This window comes from Anolis sagrei, chromosome 9 (genome assembly GCF_037176765.1).
Source record: "Anolis sagrei isolate rAnoSag1 chromosome 9, rAnoSag1.mat, whole genome shotgun sequence".
Lineage (NCBI taxonomy): Eukaryota > Metazoa > Chordata > Lepidosauria > Squamata > Dactyloidae > Anolis > Anolis sagrei.
Genome location: NC_090029.1, coordinates 29,882,300 through 29,897,071, shown reverse-complemented (window position 1 = coordinate 29,897,071; position 14,772 = coordinate 29,882,300). Strand labels below are relative to the sequence as shown.

At 43.3% G+C, this 14,772-nt stretch overlaps 1 protein-coding gene across 2 annotated transcripts in view; it reads right to left on the bottom strand.

The window, feature by feature from the left end:
• Window positions 1–14,772, bottom strand: part of SCG3 (secretogranin III) — a 61,274-nt gene that overhangs the window by 38,178 nt on the left and 8,324 nt on the right. The window contains exons 4-8 of one of the 2 annotated variants that reach the window (XM_060755271.2): window positions 13,798–14,013; window positions 9,094–9,236; window positions 5,371–5,532; window positions 3,340–3,493; window positions 1,182–1,298 (exon numbers count right to left, since the gene is read on the bottom strand). In XM_060755271.2, the coding sequence (XP_060611254.2) occupies window positions 1,182–1,298; window positions 3,340–3,493; window positions 5,371–5,532; window positions 9,094–9,236; window positions 13,798–14,013 (792 nt within the window). The remainder of the gene's footprint in view (window positions 1–1,181; window positions 1,299–3,339; window positions 3,494–5,370; window positions 5,533–9,093; window positions 9,237–13,797; window positions 14,014–14,772) is intronic. The other variant, XM_060755272.2, reaches the window with a different exon arrangement.

Sequence of the window (14,772 nt, the reverse complement as noted above, 5' to 3'; positions counted from 1 at the left end):
CAGCTGGCACAACAAAGCCTTACATGGGCAGTTCCTTGAGAAGATTAAAGGAAAAGTTGACAAGGAGAAGACCTGGTTATGGCTCACGAATAGAACCCTGAAGAAGGAGACAGAAGAAGGCCTGATTCTTGCAGCCTAGGAGCAAGCCATCAGAACCAATGCAATTAAGGCCAGGATCGAAAAATCAGCGGATGACCCAGAATGCAGGCTGTGTAAGGAAGCTGATGAAACCACGGACCATCTCCTCAGCTGTTGCAAGAAAATCGCACAGATCGACTACAAACAAAGACACAACTCTGTGGCCCAGATGATTCACTGGAACTTATGTCACAAGGACCACCTGCCAGCAGTTGGTGGGATCATAAACCCACAAATATTGTGGAAAATGAACATGCAAAAATACTGTGGGACTTTTGAATCCAGAATGACAAAGTTTTGAACACAATATGCCAGACATCACGATTGTGGAAAAGAAAAAAGTCTTGATTATTGATGTCGCCATTCCGAGTGACAGTCGCATTGAGGAAAAACAACAGGAAAAACTCAGCCGCTATCAAGACCTCAAAATCAAACTGCAAAGGCTCTGGCATAAACCAGTACAGGTGGTCCCAGTGGTCATTGGCACACTGGGTGCAGTGCCAAAAGATCTCAGCCGGCATTTGGAAACAATCAACATCGACAAAATCACGATCTGTCAACTGCAAAAGGCCACCTGACTTGGATCTGCGCGCATCATTCGGAAATACATCACACAGTCCTAGATGCTTTGGAAGTGTTCGACTTGTGATTTTGTGATACGAAATCCAGCATATAGATCTCATTTGCTGTGATATACTGTACTTTTGTGTCAATAATAATACTAATAATAAATCTCCCAGAATCCCCTTTGACCAGTGGCAATCCCTAAAGGAATTTCTCATTCAGGAAAAGGCCTCCAAAAGGAATATCCCACCCCCTCTTCCAGTTTATAGTATGCATCTCTTTATGCTCCATAATCTGAGTTAGGCAGCCTCGCATGAAGATCATAAATAAACAAATGGCACTTCAACGCTGTTTAAAATAAGTTGTCACCCCAAGTAGCAGCTTTGACAGGAACCAGCCCTGGCGATGAAGAAATGACAACGTATTCACAGCACAGAGACACAAAATATGGTTATAAGACGTTGCAAATGCACTCTTACCTAGGTATGAAACGCCTTCCTCCGGCGTGATGGTTCCATATTTAACCATCATCTTCACAAAGTCTATTAAAGTCTTCATGATCGTTATCAGCGTTTCTTTCTCCTTGGCTTCTTTCTCTGTTGAGAAGAACAAAAGATTAGCTCAAATTAGGGTTGTGAGACTGGAATATGATGGGGCCATATTGTAGCACAGAGCTGGATTTGGGGGTCTCCAGGAGACCTTGGATGATAGAAGGAGACTTAGGCCAGAGTTTCTCAACCCGGGGGTTGGGACTCCTGGGGGGGATTGCAGAGGGGTCGCCAAATACCACGAGAAAGTATATTTCTGATGGTCTTAGGTGCCCCTTTTGCAGAAAAGGCTGAATATCTCTCTGCCTAACCTCTTCCTGAGACAAATTATGTGTGGGAAGTTTACTAGTCCCATCACCAGTTTGGTACAGAGTGCTCTCAGAGTGTTGGTGAACTACAACTCCCACAATTCAAAAACAACTCCTCCCAACCCCACCAGTATGCAATGTTGGCCATGTAGGTCATGTGCCAAGTTTGGTGCAGATTCATTGTCGGCTGAGTTCAGAATGCTCTTTGATTGTAGGTGAACTATAAATCCCAGCAACTACAACTCCCAAATGTCAAGGTCTATTCTCCCCGAAATCCACCAGTGTTCACATTTGGGTATAGTGAGTATTCATGCCAAGTTTGGTCCAGATACATCATTGTTTGAGTCCACATCTCTGGATGTAGGTGAACTACAACTCCAAAACCAAGGTCAATGCCCACCAAACCCTTCCAGTATTTTCTTTTGGTCATGGGCGTTCTGTATGCCAAATTTGGTTCAATTCCATCATTGATGGAGTTCAGAATGCTCTTTGATTGTAGGTGAACTATAAATTCCAGCAACTACAACTCCCAAATGACAAAATTAATCCCCCCCCCCACCTGAAACCTCGAAGTATTCAAATTTGGGTGTATTGGGTATTTGTGCTAAATTTGGTCCAGTGAATGAAAATACATCCTGCATATCGGATAGTTACATGATGATTCATAACAGTAGCAAAATTACAGTTACGAAATAGCAACGAAAATAATTTTATGGTTAGGGGTTACCACAACATAAGGAACTGTAGTGTTATATATTACTTCCCTAGATCTATATTACTTCCCTAGATCTATAGTGTCTAGATCTAGGGAAGTAATGCTACCCCTCTATTCCGCTTTGGTTAGGCCACACCTGGAATATTGTGTCCAATTCTGGGCACCACAACTGAAGAGAGATATTGAGAAGCTGGAATGTGTCCAGAGGAGGGCAACTAAAGTGATCAAGGGTCTGGAGAACAAGCCCTATGAGGAGCGGCTTAAGGAGCTGGGCATGTTTAGCCTGAAGAAGAGAAGGCTGAGAGGAGATATGATAGCCATGTATAAATATGTGAGGGGGAGCCACAGGGAGGAGGGAGCAAGCTTGTTTTCTGCTTCCCTGGAGACTAGGATGCGAAACAATGGCTTCAAACTACAAGAGAGGAGATTCCATCTGAACATGAGGAAGAACTTGACTGTGAGAGCCGTTCAGCAGTGGAACTCTCTGCCCCGGAGCGTGGTGGAGGCTCCTTCTTTGGAAGCTTTTAAACAGAGGCTGGATGGCCATTTGTCAGGGGTGATTTGAATGCAATATTCCTGCTTCTTGGCAGAATGGGGGTGGACTGGATGGCCCAGGAGGTCTCTTCCAACTCTTTGATTCTATGATTCTATGATAACTTCCTCTGCCAAACTGCAACTCCAGATTCAGTGGCCAGATTCAGAACTTGAAGCAGTTATTTTGCTTGGAGCACAGTTCCAGATCCTTTTTACCTGCTTGTTTCAGTTCAATAACATTCAGTTATGGTACAGTAAGAGAGTTGCTGAGACTGCTATTTTAGAGCTGATCTAGCTGGACACGCAGGAGCAGGTCTCAGCACCTTGGAGAGCTCCCTACAATTTCAGCATTGTGAATTCCCAGCTGAAGTGATATGTCACCAGCACTCAGAGTTTGAGGAAGTCACTTTTTGGGGGACACCAAATCCCAAAACACCTTCCACCGGCTTGGCATGAATATTTTGGAATCTGAGATGCCTGTGCGTTTGGAAATACTCTCCAATGTTTTGACAAAGCTTGTCGTGAAACTCACCAGAGTTAAGGCTTTTCAGTAGTTCATAGAAATTAGGGAAATATTGGAGATCTTCAAAATTATCCTCAGGAGGCAACTCGTTCCTTCTTTCTAAGATGTTGGAAGAAGCCCATGTGTTGTCTAATGTGTCATCTTGCTCAGGAGCCTTTGGCACCTTCATAAAAGAGATTAAGAATAAAGGTGAAGCAATGTCCAAATGTATCTCCTCCTATGAACCACTTTGGAGATTAAGATTGTATGGGGAGGCTCTGCTCTCAGTCCTGACTCTTTTGCAGGTGCATCTGGTGGGGACGAGAGACAGGGCCTTCTCAGTGGTGGCCCCTCATCTGTGGAAATCCCTCAGTGATATCAGAGCAGCTCCCTCTTTCCTGGCCTTTCAGAAGGAAAGTGATAACTCGGCTCTGGGGTGAAGCCTACAGAGCAATAATAGCTACGAAATTATGTGCAATAACTTTTGGAATGGCCACAGATTATTATTGTGAGTGGCGTGATTTTTAATCATAATTGTAATGTTTTATATATTTTAATGTGGATTTAATTTTAATTTTAAAATTAAATGCACATGTACCAGTGGAGTAAATAAAATTCACATCTTGCGCTTTCCTTTGTGTCTTTGGAGTTAGCGAGAGTTATATCTGATATGTGTTAGTCTATTCAGGTTAACTATTCTGGGTCCCTTTTTGGGAGAAGTACTTTAGATAGATTTTTTTATCATGTCAGAAGCAAATTGAGAATATTGCAAGTTGCTTCTGTGTGAGAGAATTGACCTTCTGCAAGGATGTTGCCCAGGGGGCACCCGGATGTGTTACCATCCTGTGGAAGGCTTCTCTCATGACCCCACATGAGAAGCTGGAGCTGACAGATGGGAGCTCACCCCACTCCCCGGATTCAAACTACCGATCTTCAGGTCAGCAGTTTAGCTGGCACAAGGGTTTAACCCCATTGCACCTCCGAGGCCCCATAGATAGATAGATAAGATACTTTGGTCGGCCATTACTAGCTAAGGGAGTTGCTAGAGAAAACTACGCACATTGTACCCATAACATTTTCTTTCATTCTTTTCTAGCATTCTGGCAAGTTAAAATTTCAATAGCACATTTAGAAATACAGTTAAGGCATTCAAAATGGCAGGTAACAGAAAATAAGAGGATTCTAGCTGTAAATGACTGCATGACTTCCACTTATGCTTTAGAAGCAGAATTCCACAAAGGAAGCATTAAGCAAGCTTATGTTTAGTACAGGACCCCCCCAAACTAAGGCCCACAGGGCAGACGCAGCTCTCAGTGGTAATTTACCCAGCCCCTGCCCTAAACTTTATACTTAGGGTCGCCCTAAGTCTGAAATGCAAAAAAACCAATGGGATTTTGGCCTGCATCAACAGGAGTCTAGTGCCTAGATCCAGGGAACACATGCTACCCCTCTATTCTGCTTTGGTCAGACCACACCTGGAATATCGTGTCCAATTCTGGGCACCACAATTGAAGGGAGATGTTGACAATCTGGAATGTGCCCAGAAGAGGTTGATGAAAATGATTAAGGATCTAGAGAACAAGTCCTAAGAGGAGCGGCTTGAAAAGCTGAGCATGTTTCGCCTTTAGAAAAGAAGGCTGAGATGAGACATGATGAGGGCCATGGATAAATAAGTGAGGGGACATCATAGGGAGGAGGGAGCAAGCTTGTTTTCTGCTGTCCTGGAGACTCGGAAGTGGAACAATGGCTTCAAACTACAAGAAAGGAGATTCCATCTGAACATGAGGAGGAACTTCCTGACTGTGAGAGCTGTTCAGCAGTGGAACTCTCTGCCCCGGAGTGTGGTGGAGGCTCCTTCTTTGGAGGCTTTTAAACAGAGGCTGGATGGCAATCTGTTGGGGGTGCTTTGAATGTGATTTTCCTGCTTCTTGCCAGAATGGGGTTGGACTGGATGACCCACAAGGTCTCTTCCAATTCTAGGATTCTGTGGTTCTATGGATTCATCTGAGGAGCCCTGTTATAGTGTTTGTCATGCTGTGGGACAGGATGAAGAAATGTTACCATTTTTCCTTCCAGTTTCTGGTTGGCATTCATGTCGATTTTGCTTGGGAGGTAATCGAGACCTTCAGCAGCCTTTTCCCGATCTTTGGCTTCGTTCGCAATCAACTGCTGCAGGACTTCAGCCACCTCATCTTCCAAAGTATAGGCCTGGCTTTCTGTAATCTGTAGACAATGAGAAACAGCGGAGATAAGTTTGAAACATGTCAGCGGTGGGCTTCAATATCAGTAGGATGGGCAGTCAGCTCCAGGTTTTATATCAGACGTTAACAGAGCTATCAAAAGTGATGAAGGCTATTCCTAAGCCAAGCTCAGGACTTCAGATAGCTCCTGTAGAGTCCTGTTAGCCCTCCACATTTGTGGGGGTGAGAGGCATAGGACATCTGTGAATGTGAAACTGTTGGAAATAGCAACCTTCCACAAGCCTCCTATACTAGTTATTTGTTTTATATATAAATCAGATTGCTTACTGTATTGTTTATGTGTGTATTGGTATGCAGTTTTCCTTAACTCTATGTTGTGGGAGAGGTTCCAGACCATGTCATCAGACCTGGAACTATTGAGGACTCAGACTCCATTTTAGAAACAGGATGAGACAAAGTTGAAGTCCTTTGACCACATCATGAGGAGACAGCAAAGCCTAGAGAAGACAATTATGCTGGGGAAAGTGGAAGGTAAAAGGAAGAGGGGCCGACCAAGGGCAAGATGGATGGATGGCATCCTTAAAGCGATTGGACTGACCTTGAAGGAGCTGGGGGTGGTGACAGCCGACAGGGAGCTCTGGCGTGGGCTGGTCCATGAGGTCACGAAGATTCGGAGATGACTGACCGAATGAACAACATGTTTTCAGAAGGAAGACAGGGACTCTCAGAACAGAGAGATGCTTTCGAATATCGACTATTGAATCTAGGAAAGATGCCCTGTGTTACCTACATAAAGAAACTATTTCAAATCTTATGTAAACGTGAAACTGTTGGAAATAGCAATTTTCTACAAGCCTCCTATATTAGTTATTTGTTTTGTATATAATTCAGATTGCTTACTATTGCAGGCTATGTGATTAGATCTGGGACTATTCAGGACTCAGACTCCATTTTAGAAACAGTATGTTTTCAGAAGGAAGACAGAGACTCTCAGAACAGAGAGATGCTTTAGACTTTGGACTGTGCGTATCGGTATGTAATTTTACCTTAACTCTTTGCTGTGGGGAGTGTGGAGACCATGTGATCAGAACTGGGCTTGTTCAGGACTCAGACTCCATATTGGAACAGTATGCTTAGAGACTCCACTGGACTTTCAGACTAGATAGACTATACTCTCAGAACAGAGAGATGCTTTGGAATGTGGACTATTGAATCTAGGAAAGATGCCCTGTGTTACTTACATAGAGAAATTATTTCAAATCCTATGTAAATGTGAAACTGTTGGAAATAGCAACTTTCTACAAGCCTCCTATACTAGTTATTTGTTTTGTATATAATTCAGATTGCTTACTATATTGTATATGAGTGTGTTGGATATGCAGTTTTCCTTAACTCTATGTAGTGGGAGGGGCTGCAGACCATGTGATTAGATCTGGGACTATTCAGGACTCAGACTCCATTTTAGAAACAGTATGGTTTCAGAAGTCAATCAAAAGAGAATGGTTTAGGAAGACAGCGACTCTATTAGACTTTCAGAACAGAGAGATGATTTAGACTTTGGACTGTTGATTATAAGAAATATACCCTCAGCTATCTGTACAGAGAAACTACATCAAATCCTATCTGTAACTGGATTGATATGCAAAGTACCTGTATACTGAAAACATGAAGTTTGTGAGTAAATCAACTATGCTACTTTTAAAGAAGTCTATTTTTGTCTCTTGAGAGCATGATTTAAAGGTAAATATATTTTAAGGGAGAGTAGATGTTTTTGGACAACTAAAATATATATGATTCACACACACACACAGATAGTATCATAGATTTAAAATCATATATATGATTCACACACACACACAGATAGTATCATAGATTTAAAATCATATATATGATTCACACACACACACAGATAGTATCATAGATTTAAAAGGGACCCCTAAAGATGGACAATTATATGTTGCATGTTCCAGACTAGGCAAACCACATCAACACTGACAAAGAAACAACAAGAAATGCTTTTTACCCGCAAGCATAAATAAATTACATATATTACAAACCAATACTATCTCATTATTTTATTTTCCAGATCACCAGACTGGGCCACAGCAATGCATGGCAGGGGACAACTAGCAAAGTGAATGCAAAAGTGGAAATTTACCACTAAGGAGAAGGTTGACTCAAATGAGTTTTTAACTCTTCTCAGGAAGATCATACTTTATAAAAGGTTACAGTGTTTACCAAAGTGATGACTTTCCAAAAGATTCCTGGTTTTCCCAAAAGGTCATGAAAGCAATTTTCCAAAAGAAACATCACAAATTTGCTATTTGAGATAACATCTCCCTAGGAATTTGTAGTTCTTCCAGCATGACTTTTGGACAGCTTAGAATCATAGAATCAAAGAGTTGGAAGAGACCTCATGGGCCATCCACTCCAACCCCATTCTGCCAAGAAGCAGGAAAATTGCATCCAAAGCACCCCCCACAGATGACCATCCAGCCTCTGTTTAAAAGCTTCCAAAGAAGGAGCCTCCACCACACTCCGGGGCAGAGAGTTCCACTGCTGAACAGGTCTCACAGTCAGGAAGTTCTTCCTCATGTTCAGGTGGAATCTCCTTTCTTGTAGTTTGAAGCCATTGTTCCGCATCTAGTCTCCAATCATTGTTCCGCGTCCTTCCAGCTTTTGTTGGAAGTTGAGCACAGAATCACATCAGAGGGTCTAGGTCAGGCATTGGCAAACTTGGGCCCTCCAGGTGTTTTGGACTTCAGCTCCCATAATTCCTAACAGCCAGTAGGCTGTTAGGAATTGTGGGAGCTGAAGTCCAAAACACCTGGAGGGCCCAAGTTTGTCCATGCCTGACCTAGAGATTCCTAGAGAGAACTTTTTAATCAAAATTAAAATTACCAATTTGAAACCAATAATAAGGTTTTGTTGTATAACAACCAATGCCGCAATTTGATTCCAATCATATGACTCATTTGACTCAAGACAGTGGAAATACGGCCAGAAAGAGGAGGTGGCATTTCCAGCTTGTCATCCCTGAATAAAAATCCTTTGGTGCCTTTTTCCGGCAATGGTTAGAAAAACAATTACTCAACTAAGTTCCCGTTTGATACAAATCAGCCTGGAATTAGGAGGAGTCAATAGCGCAAGGCCTTCTATCTGCGGCTTCTTTGGCCCGCAGAAGAGATCTTTCATAACAATATCCCGAGTCAGTCTGTAATTCCCAGAAGCGGTATCTTGGTGTGACTTAATTGAAATGTCTTCCTATAGGCGTGCTATTTGTTCCCTCTTCCCGGGGCTTATTTGCCCATCTGAACGCCATTCGGGAACTTGGCATCTCGCTCAGCAGGGCCAAGCTACAAATAGCAGGTCTCACTGCAGGCTGAGATTGATGTGAAATGAAACCAGTGCAGAAGGACTGCACTCGGGTTTAAAAGACTATCCATTTGTTTCAGGATCAAACTAGCCATTCATTCATGGAGTGCTTTATCTGAGGATTAACAGAGTTAGAAAGAAAGAGATGGGGATGCACAGGAAGGGAACCATGCCAGTAATTCAAATAAATACAAGCCTGGAAACGTACGAGTCCCAGATTGAGAAGCTTGGAAACAATTTTGTCAAAGACCCCTCTGTCGTTTTCCTCATATATTCTTGTGGCGATCTTCTGGACAATGTCTTCAGCCGTCAGCGGCGTGCCGTCGAGTTGATGCAGTCCGTCTGGATCATCTGGAAGGATCAGAGTTGAATAACAAAATAATAAATAACAATAAACTTTATTTATATCCCATCACCATCTCCTAAAAGGGACTCAGGGCAGCTTACAAGGCACTGGCTATGGTGCAGCTAGTTAGTAGCCAGCTGCATTAACTAGCAGCTGCATTAACTGGCGGGGACGAGAGATAGGGCCTTCTCGGTGGTGGCTCCTCGGCTGTGGAACGCCCTTCCTACGGACATTAGACTAGCACCATCTCTATTGGTATTCCGCAAAAAAGTGAAGACCTGGCTGTTCGAGCAGGCGTTGGAATAATTAGTGCAATGATTGGTTAATGAACACTGGAATGGAACAATGGATGACGAATCTGGAACATGTTTTTGATGACGAGATGACAGTGAATGGGATTTGTAGTAACTGTTTATTAATTGTGTAATGTGTTAGGTTGTTACTGTTTCTATACTGTAGCACTGAATTTTTGCTGTTCGTATTTGTTGTGAACCGCTGTGAGTCGCCTTCGGGCTGAGAACAGCGGTATATAAGTATATAAGTAAGGTAAATAAATAATAATAATAATAATAATAATTAAATCACTACTGCCCAAAAGATCATGAGTTTAAAGCCAGCCCAGCTCAGCGTGAGCTCCCGACCATTAATAGTCTAACTTGCTGTCAACTTATGCAGTCTGAAAGACAGTTGCATCTGTCAAGTAGGAAATTTACTTATGCTAATGTACCTCTTCAGCCCTGCTGCCTTACAACTACTGGGCAGGGCGACTCCATGGTCACATAGCCACACTGAGAGTACTTCAAGGGCCTAACTACCCACTGCCGGCCATAGCAACACCTGCGTGGGGCCATAGCAACACCTCTTTGGCCCTGCTGCCTTACAACTCCTGGGCAGGGTGCCACCATGGCCACACAGCCTCGCACTGAGAGTACTTCAGTTTTCTAGATGCCCAGCCACTGCAACGCTATTGAATGACTCCTTGTGTCTTAATTGCTTAAGCAGCTGAGGGAAAAAAGGAAAGAACCTGAGGCTGCTAAGAAGGGTGGGAGTTGAAGTCCAAAACACTTGGAGGGCCCAAGTTGGCCCATGCCTGATCCAGAGATTTCTAGACAGAACATCACTTTAGGAATGTCTAGGTCAATGTTTCTCAACCTGGGGGACAGGACTCCTGGGGTGGGGGTCATGAGGGGGTGTCACAGGGGTCATCAAACACCACCAGAAAGCACAGTATTTTCTGTTGATCATGGGGGTTCTGTGTGGGAAGTTTAGCCCAATTCTATCATTAGTGGGGTTCAAAATGCTCTTTGATTTCATGCAAACTATAAATCCCAGCAACTACAACTCCCAAATATCAAGGTCTATTTTCCTCAAACACCACCAGTATTCACATTTGGGCATATTGAGTATTTGTGCCAAGTTTGTTCCAGATCCATCATTGTTTGAGTCCACAGTGCTCTCCAGATGTAGGTGAACTACAACTCTGAAACTCAAGGCCTATGCCCCCCAAACCCTTCCAGTATTTTCTGTTGGTCATTGGAGTTCTCTGTACCAAGACTGATTCAATTCAATCATTGGTGGAGTTCAGAATGCTCTTTGATTGTAGGTGAACTATAAATCCCAGCAACTACAACTCCCAAATTTCAACGTCAGTGTTCACATTTGGGCATATTGAGTATTTGTGCCAAGTTTGGTCCAGGCCCATCATTGTTTGAGTCCACAGTGTTCTCTGGATGTAGGTGAACTACAACTCTAAAACTCAAGGTCAATGCCCACCAAACCTTTCTAGTATTTTCTGTTGGTCACTGGAGTTCTCTGTACCAAGATTGATTCAATTCCATCATTGGTGGAGTTCAGAATGCAACTCCCAAATGACAACATCAATCCTCACACACCTACCAGTATTCAAATTTGGGTGTTTTGGGTATTTGTGCCAAATTTGGTCCAGTGAATGAAAATATATCCTGCATATTAGATATTTCCATTACGATTCATAACAGTAGCAACATTACAGTTGTGAAGTAGCAATGAGAATGATTTTATGGTTGGGGGTCAACACAACATGAAGAACTACGTTAAGGGGTCACAGCATTAGGAAGGTTGAGAACCACTGCTCTGGGTTGTTCAATGCTTTCCTGACCAATGGTTCTAAGCTCAGAATTGTTTTCCAAAGGAAAATATTGCTAGGTAGTGGCCTTTTTGCAATCTCCCACTTATCAACCCAGAGGAAGGTCGGATGGTTACGGTCGGGTCTGACCGGTAGCCAGTCAGTAGGAACGGAATGAGCAACGTGGGAGCAGAAAAATTCAGGCCACATCCATCAGCACAGCTTGGTGCCTTCTGGTTGATGAAGAGCCATCCATCAACTGAAAACAGACTTTAGAAATGAATTGTTTTCTTCTTTCGGAGGAGACACTGATTTAGAGGCAGAGGGAATAAGGGGGGGGGGTGCTACAGGGAGAACGAACAGAGAGAAATCATTCTCTTGCAAAGAACTACAATGCAAGAGATAATCCAATTAAACCAACTGCCAGTCCATTTGGGTGAAATATTTTTAATCCTTTTTCGTGGCTTCCTCCTTCCTGTTGACATTGTTCCGATGCTTGTGGATTTCAATGGCTTCTCTGTGTCGTCTGACATGGTGGTTGTTCGTGTGGTCCAGCATTTCTGTGTTCTCAAATAATATGCTGTGTCCTTGTGCAAACAACTTATGTGTTCAAACTTAAACTTATTTTAGATCCATTTTTTGTGTTGTTAGTATATGGGCACACACTGATGGCAGCTGCTGACTTTCACCCCAGGTACGGGCAAACTCTGGCCCTCCAGGTGTTTTGGACTTCAACTCACACAATACCTACCAGTTGGTAGGCTGTTAGGAATTGTGGGAGTTGAAGTCCAAAACACCAGGAGGGCCAGAGTTTGCCCATGCCTGTTTTGAAATGGATTTCCTCCACCAGACTGTGTTTGGTATCATTGCTGGAGCTTGTGGACCACTGGCAATAGCTTAGGCAAGTCTACCCCAGTCTACCCCTACTGGGAATGATGGGAGCTATAGCGAACACTTCTGGAAGGTGCCAGTGGAAGTCAAGAAGATGCCGATTTAGATTGGGCTCATGCAAAATTTGCTCCAAAGGGTTGTCTTCTGTCCAACTTACAATACTAGAATCATTAATCTCCACCATCTATATAAATAAAAATGTAATGTTTGTTTGTGGGATTAACATAACTCAAAAAAACACTGGGGGAATTGACACCAAATTTGAACACAAGACACCTAACAACCCAATGTATGTCCTTCACTAAAAAAAATTGATTTTGTCATTTTGGAGTTGTAGTTGCTAGGATTTATAGTTCACCTACAATCAAAGAGCATTCTGAACCCCATCAATGATGGAATTGAACCAAACATGGCACACAGGACTCCCATGACCAACAAAAAACACAAGAGGTTTTGGTGGGCATTTAGCTTGAGTTTGGGAGTTGTAGTTCACCTACATCCAGACAGCACTGTGGACTCAAACAATGATGGATCTGGACCAAACTTGGCACGGATACTCCATATGCCCAAATGTGAACACTAATGGAGTTTGAGAGAAATAGACCTTGATATTTGGGAGTTGTAGTTACTGGGATTTATAGTTCACCTACAACCAAAGAGCATTCTGAACTCCACCAACAATAGAACTGGGCCAAACTTCCTACAGAGAACTCCCATGACGAACAGTAATGTTGCCTTAAGGTCATCCAGTCCAACTCCCTTCACCAGGGCAAGAAAATGTAACCAAAGCCCTCCTGACAAAGAGCCATCCAGCCATAGATATAGATAAATATATATTATTCACACACACACAGATATAGTATCATAGATTTGAAAGGGACCCCTAAAGAAGGACAATGATATGTTGCCTGTCCCAGAGTAGGCAAACCAGACAATCTCTACATCAATACTGACAAAGGAACAGCAAAAAATACCGTTTACCCACAAGCAGAAAGACATTACATATATTAGAAACCCACACTTTCTCATTATTGTATTTTCCAGATCACCAGACTGGGCCACAGCGACGCATGGCAGGGGACAGCTATTATTATTATTATTATTATTATTATTATTATTATTAGTATATTATATTATATTATATTATATTATTAGAATTTTCAGCCTTCCTGACACTGTGAGTTTCTGGGCTGAGTGGGAATTTGACCCTGGGATGTGCTTACACTATAGAATTAATACAGTTTGACACCACTTTTACTGCCATACCTCAATGCTATAGAATCATGCGATTTTGCAAAGTCTTTAGCCTTCTATGCCAAAGTATGCTGGTGCCCCACCAAACTACAAAACCCAGGGTTCCATAGTTTTGAGCCATGGCAGTTAAAGTGGTGTCAGACCATACTAATTCTGCAGTGTAGATGCATTCCATCCATTCTAAAGCCAACATCTTCCCTTCTCTCTTTCCCCTCTCCCTTCCTCACACATCTGCATTAGGAGAACCTATTTGGCTCTTCTCCATGTGTAATAGACATTCAATGCATAGTTTTGGTGCACAATGTTGGGCCAAGTACCTTGATATTTATAGTCCAGTCCGCTTTTAGTGGAGTCGTAATCGTCCACCAGCCTGCGACTCTTGGTGGAATCGGCATCATCCAGAGCAAGCTGCTGATCGTAGAGGGTGTTCCGGACCGATGCTTTTTCCTTTTCCTTCCTCTCTTTTTCCACTGCGGATTTTAGAAGGTTCAGATCTTCAGCAAAGGAATAATTTCTGAATTCTGGCTTATTTTCTGGGGAAATGACAGCACAGGAGTATAATAAAGCATCAGATCCCTTGAAGCAGGAGCAGTGAAAGTATAACCCATGTGTGCATGCAAAAGAAAATGGTCTATGGTAATCTCAGGACACATCTATGGACCTGGCTTTAGCACAGCAGGTTAACCGTCAGCTGCAGTAAATCTTGCCAATTGAAAGGTTGACAGTTCAAAGCATGAGTAGGGGTGAGCTCCTGGCCTTTAGCTCAGCTTCTGCCTACCAAATGTTAGTAGATAAATAGGTACCACTTAAAGTACCCCTTCCCCAGCATCAACTGCAGCTCTGGGCCAGAGTGAAGAGAGAGGTGACCAGGGGACAGTTCCATCTTGTCTCCTGCATATGTCATCAGTTGGGGATCCCTCCCCCCAGCATCAACTGCCGTTCTGGGCCAGAATGAAGAGAGAGGTGGCCAGGGGACAGTTCCATCTTGTCTCCTGCATATGTCATCAGTTGGGGACCCCTCTCCCAGCACCAACTGCTGCTCTGGGCCAGAATGAAGAGGGAGGTGACCAGGGGACAGTTCCATCTTGTCTCCTGCATATGTCATCAGTTGGGGATCCCTCCCCCCAGCATCAACTGCCGCTCTGGGCCAGAATGAAGAGAGAGGTGGCCAGGGGACAGTTCCATCTTGTCTCCTGCATATGTCATCATTTGGGGACCTCTCCCCCCAGCACCAACTGCTGCTCTGGGCCAGAATGAAAAGAGAGGTGACCAGGGGACAGTTCCATCTTGTC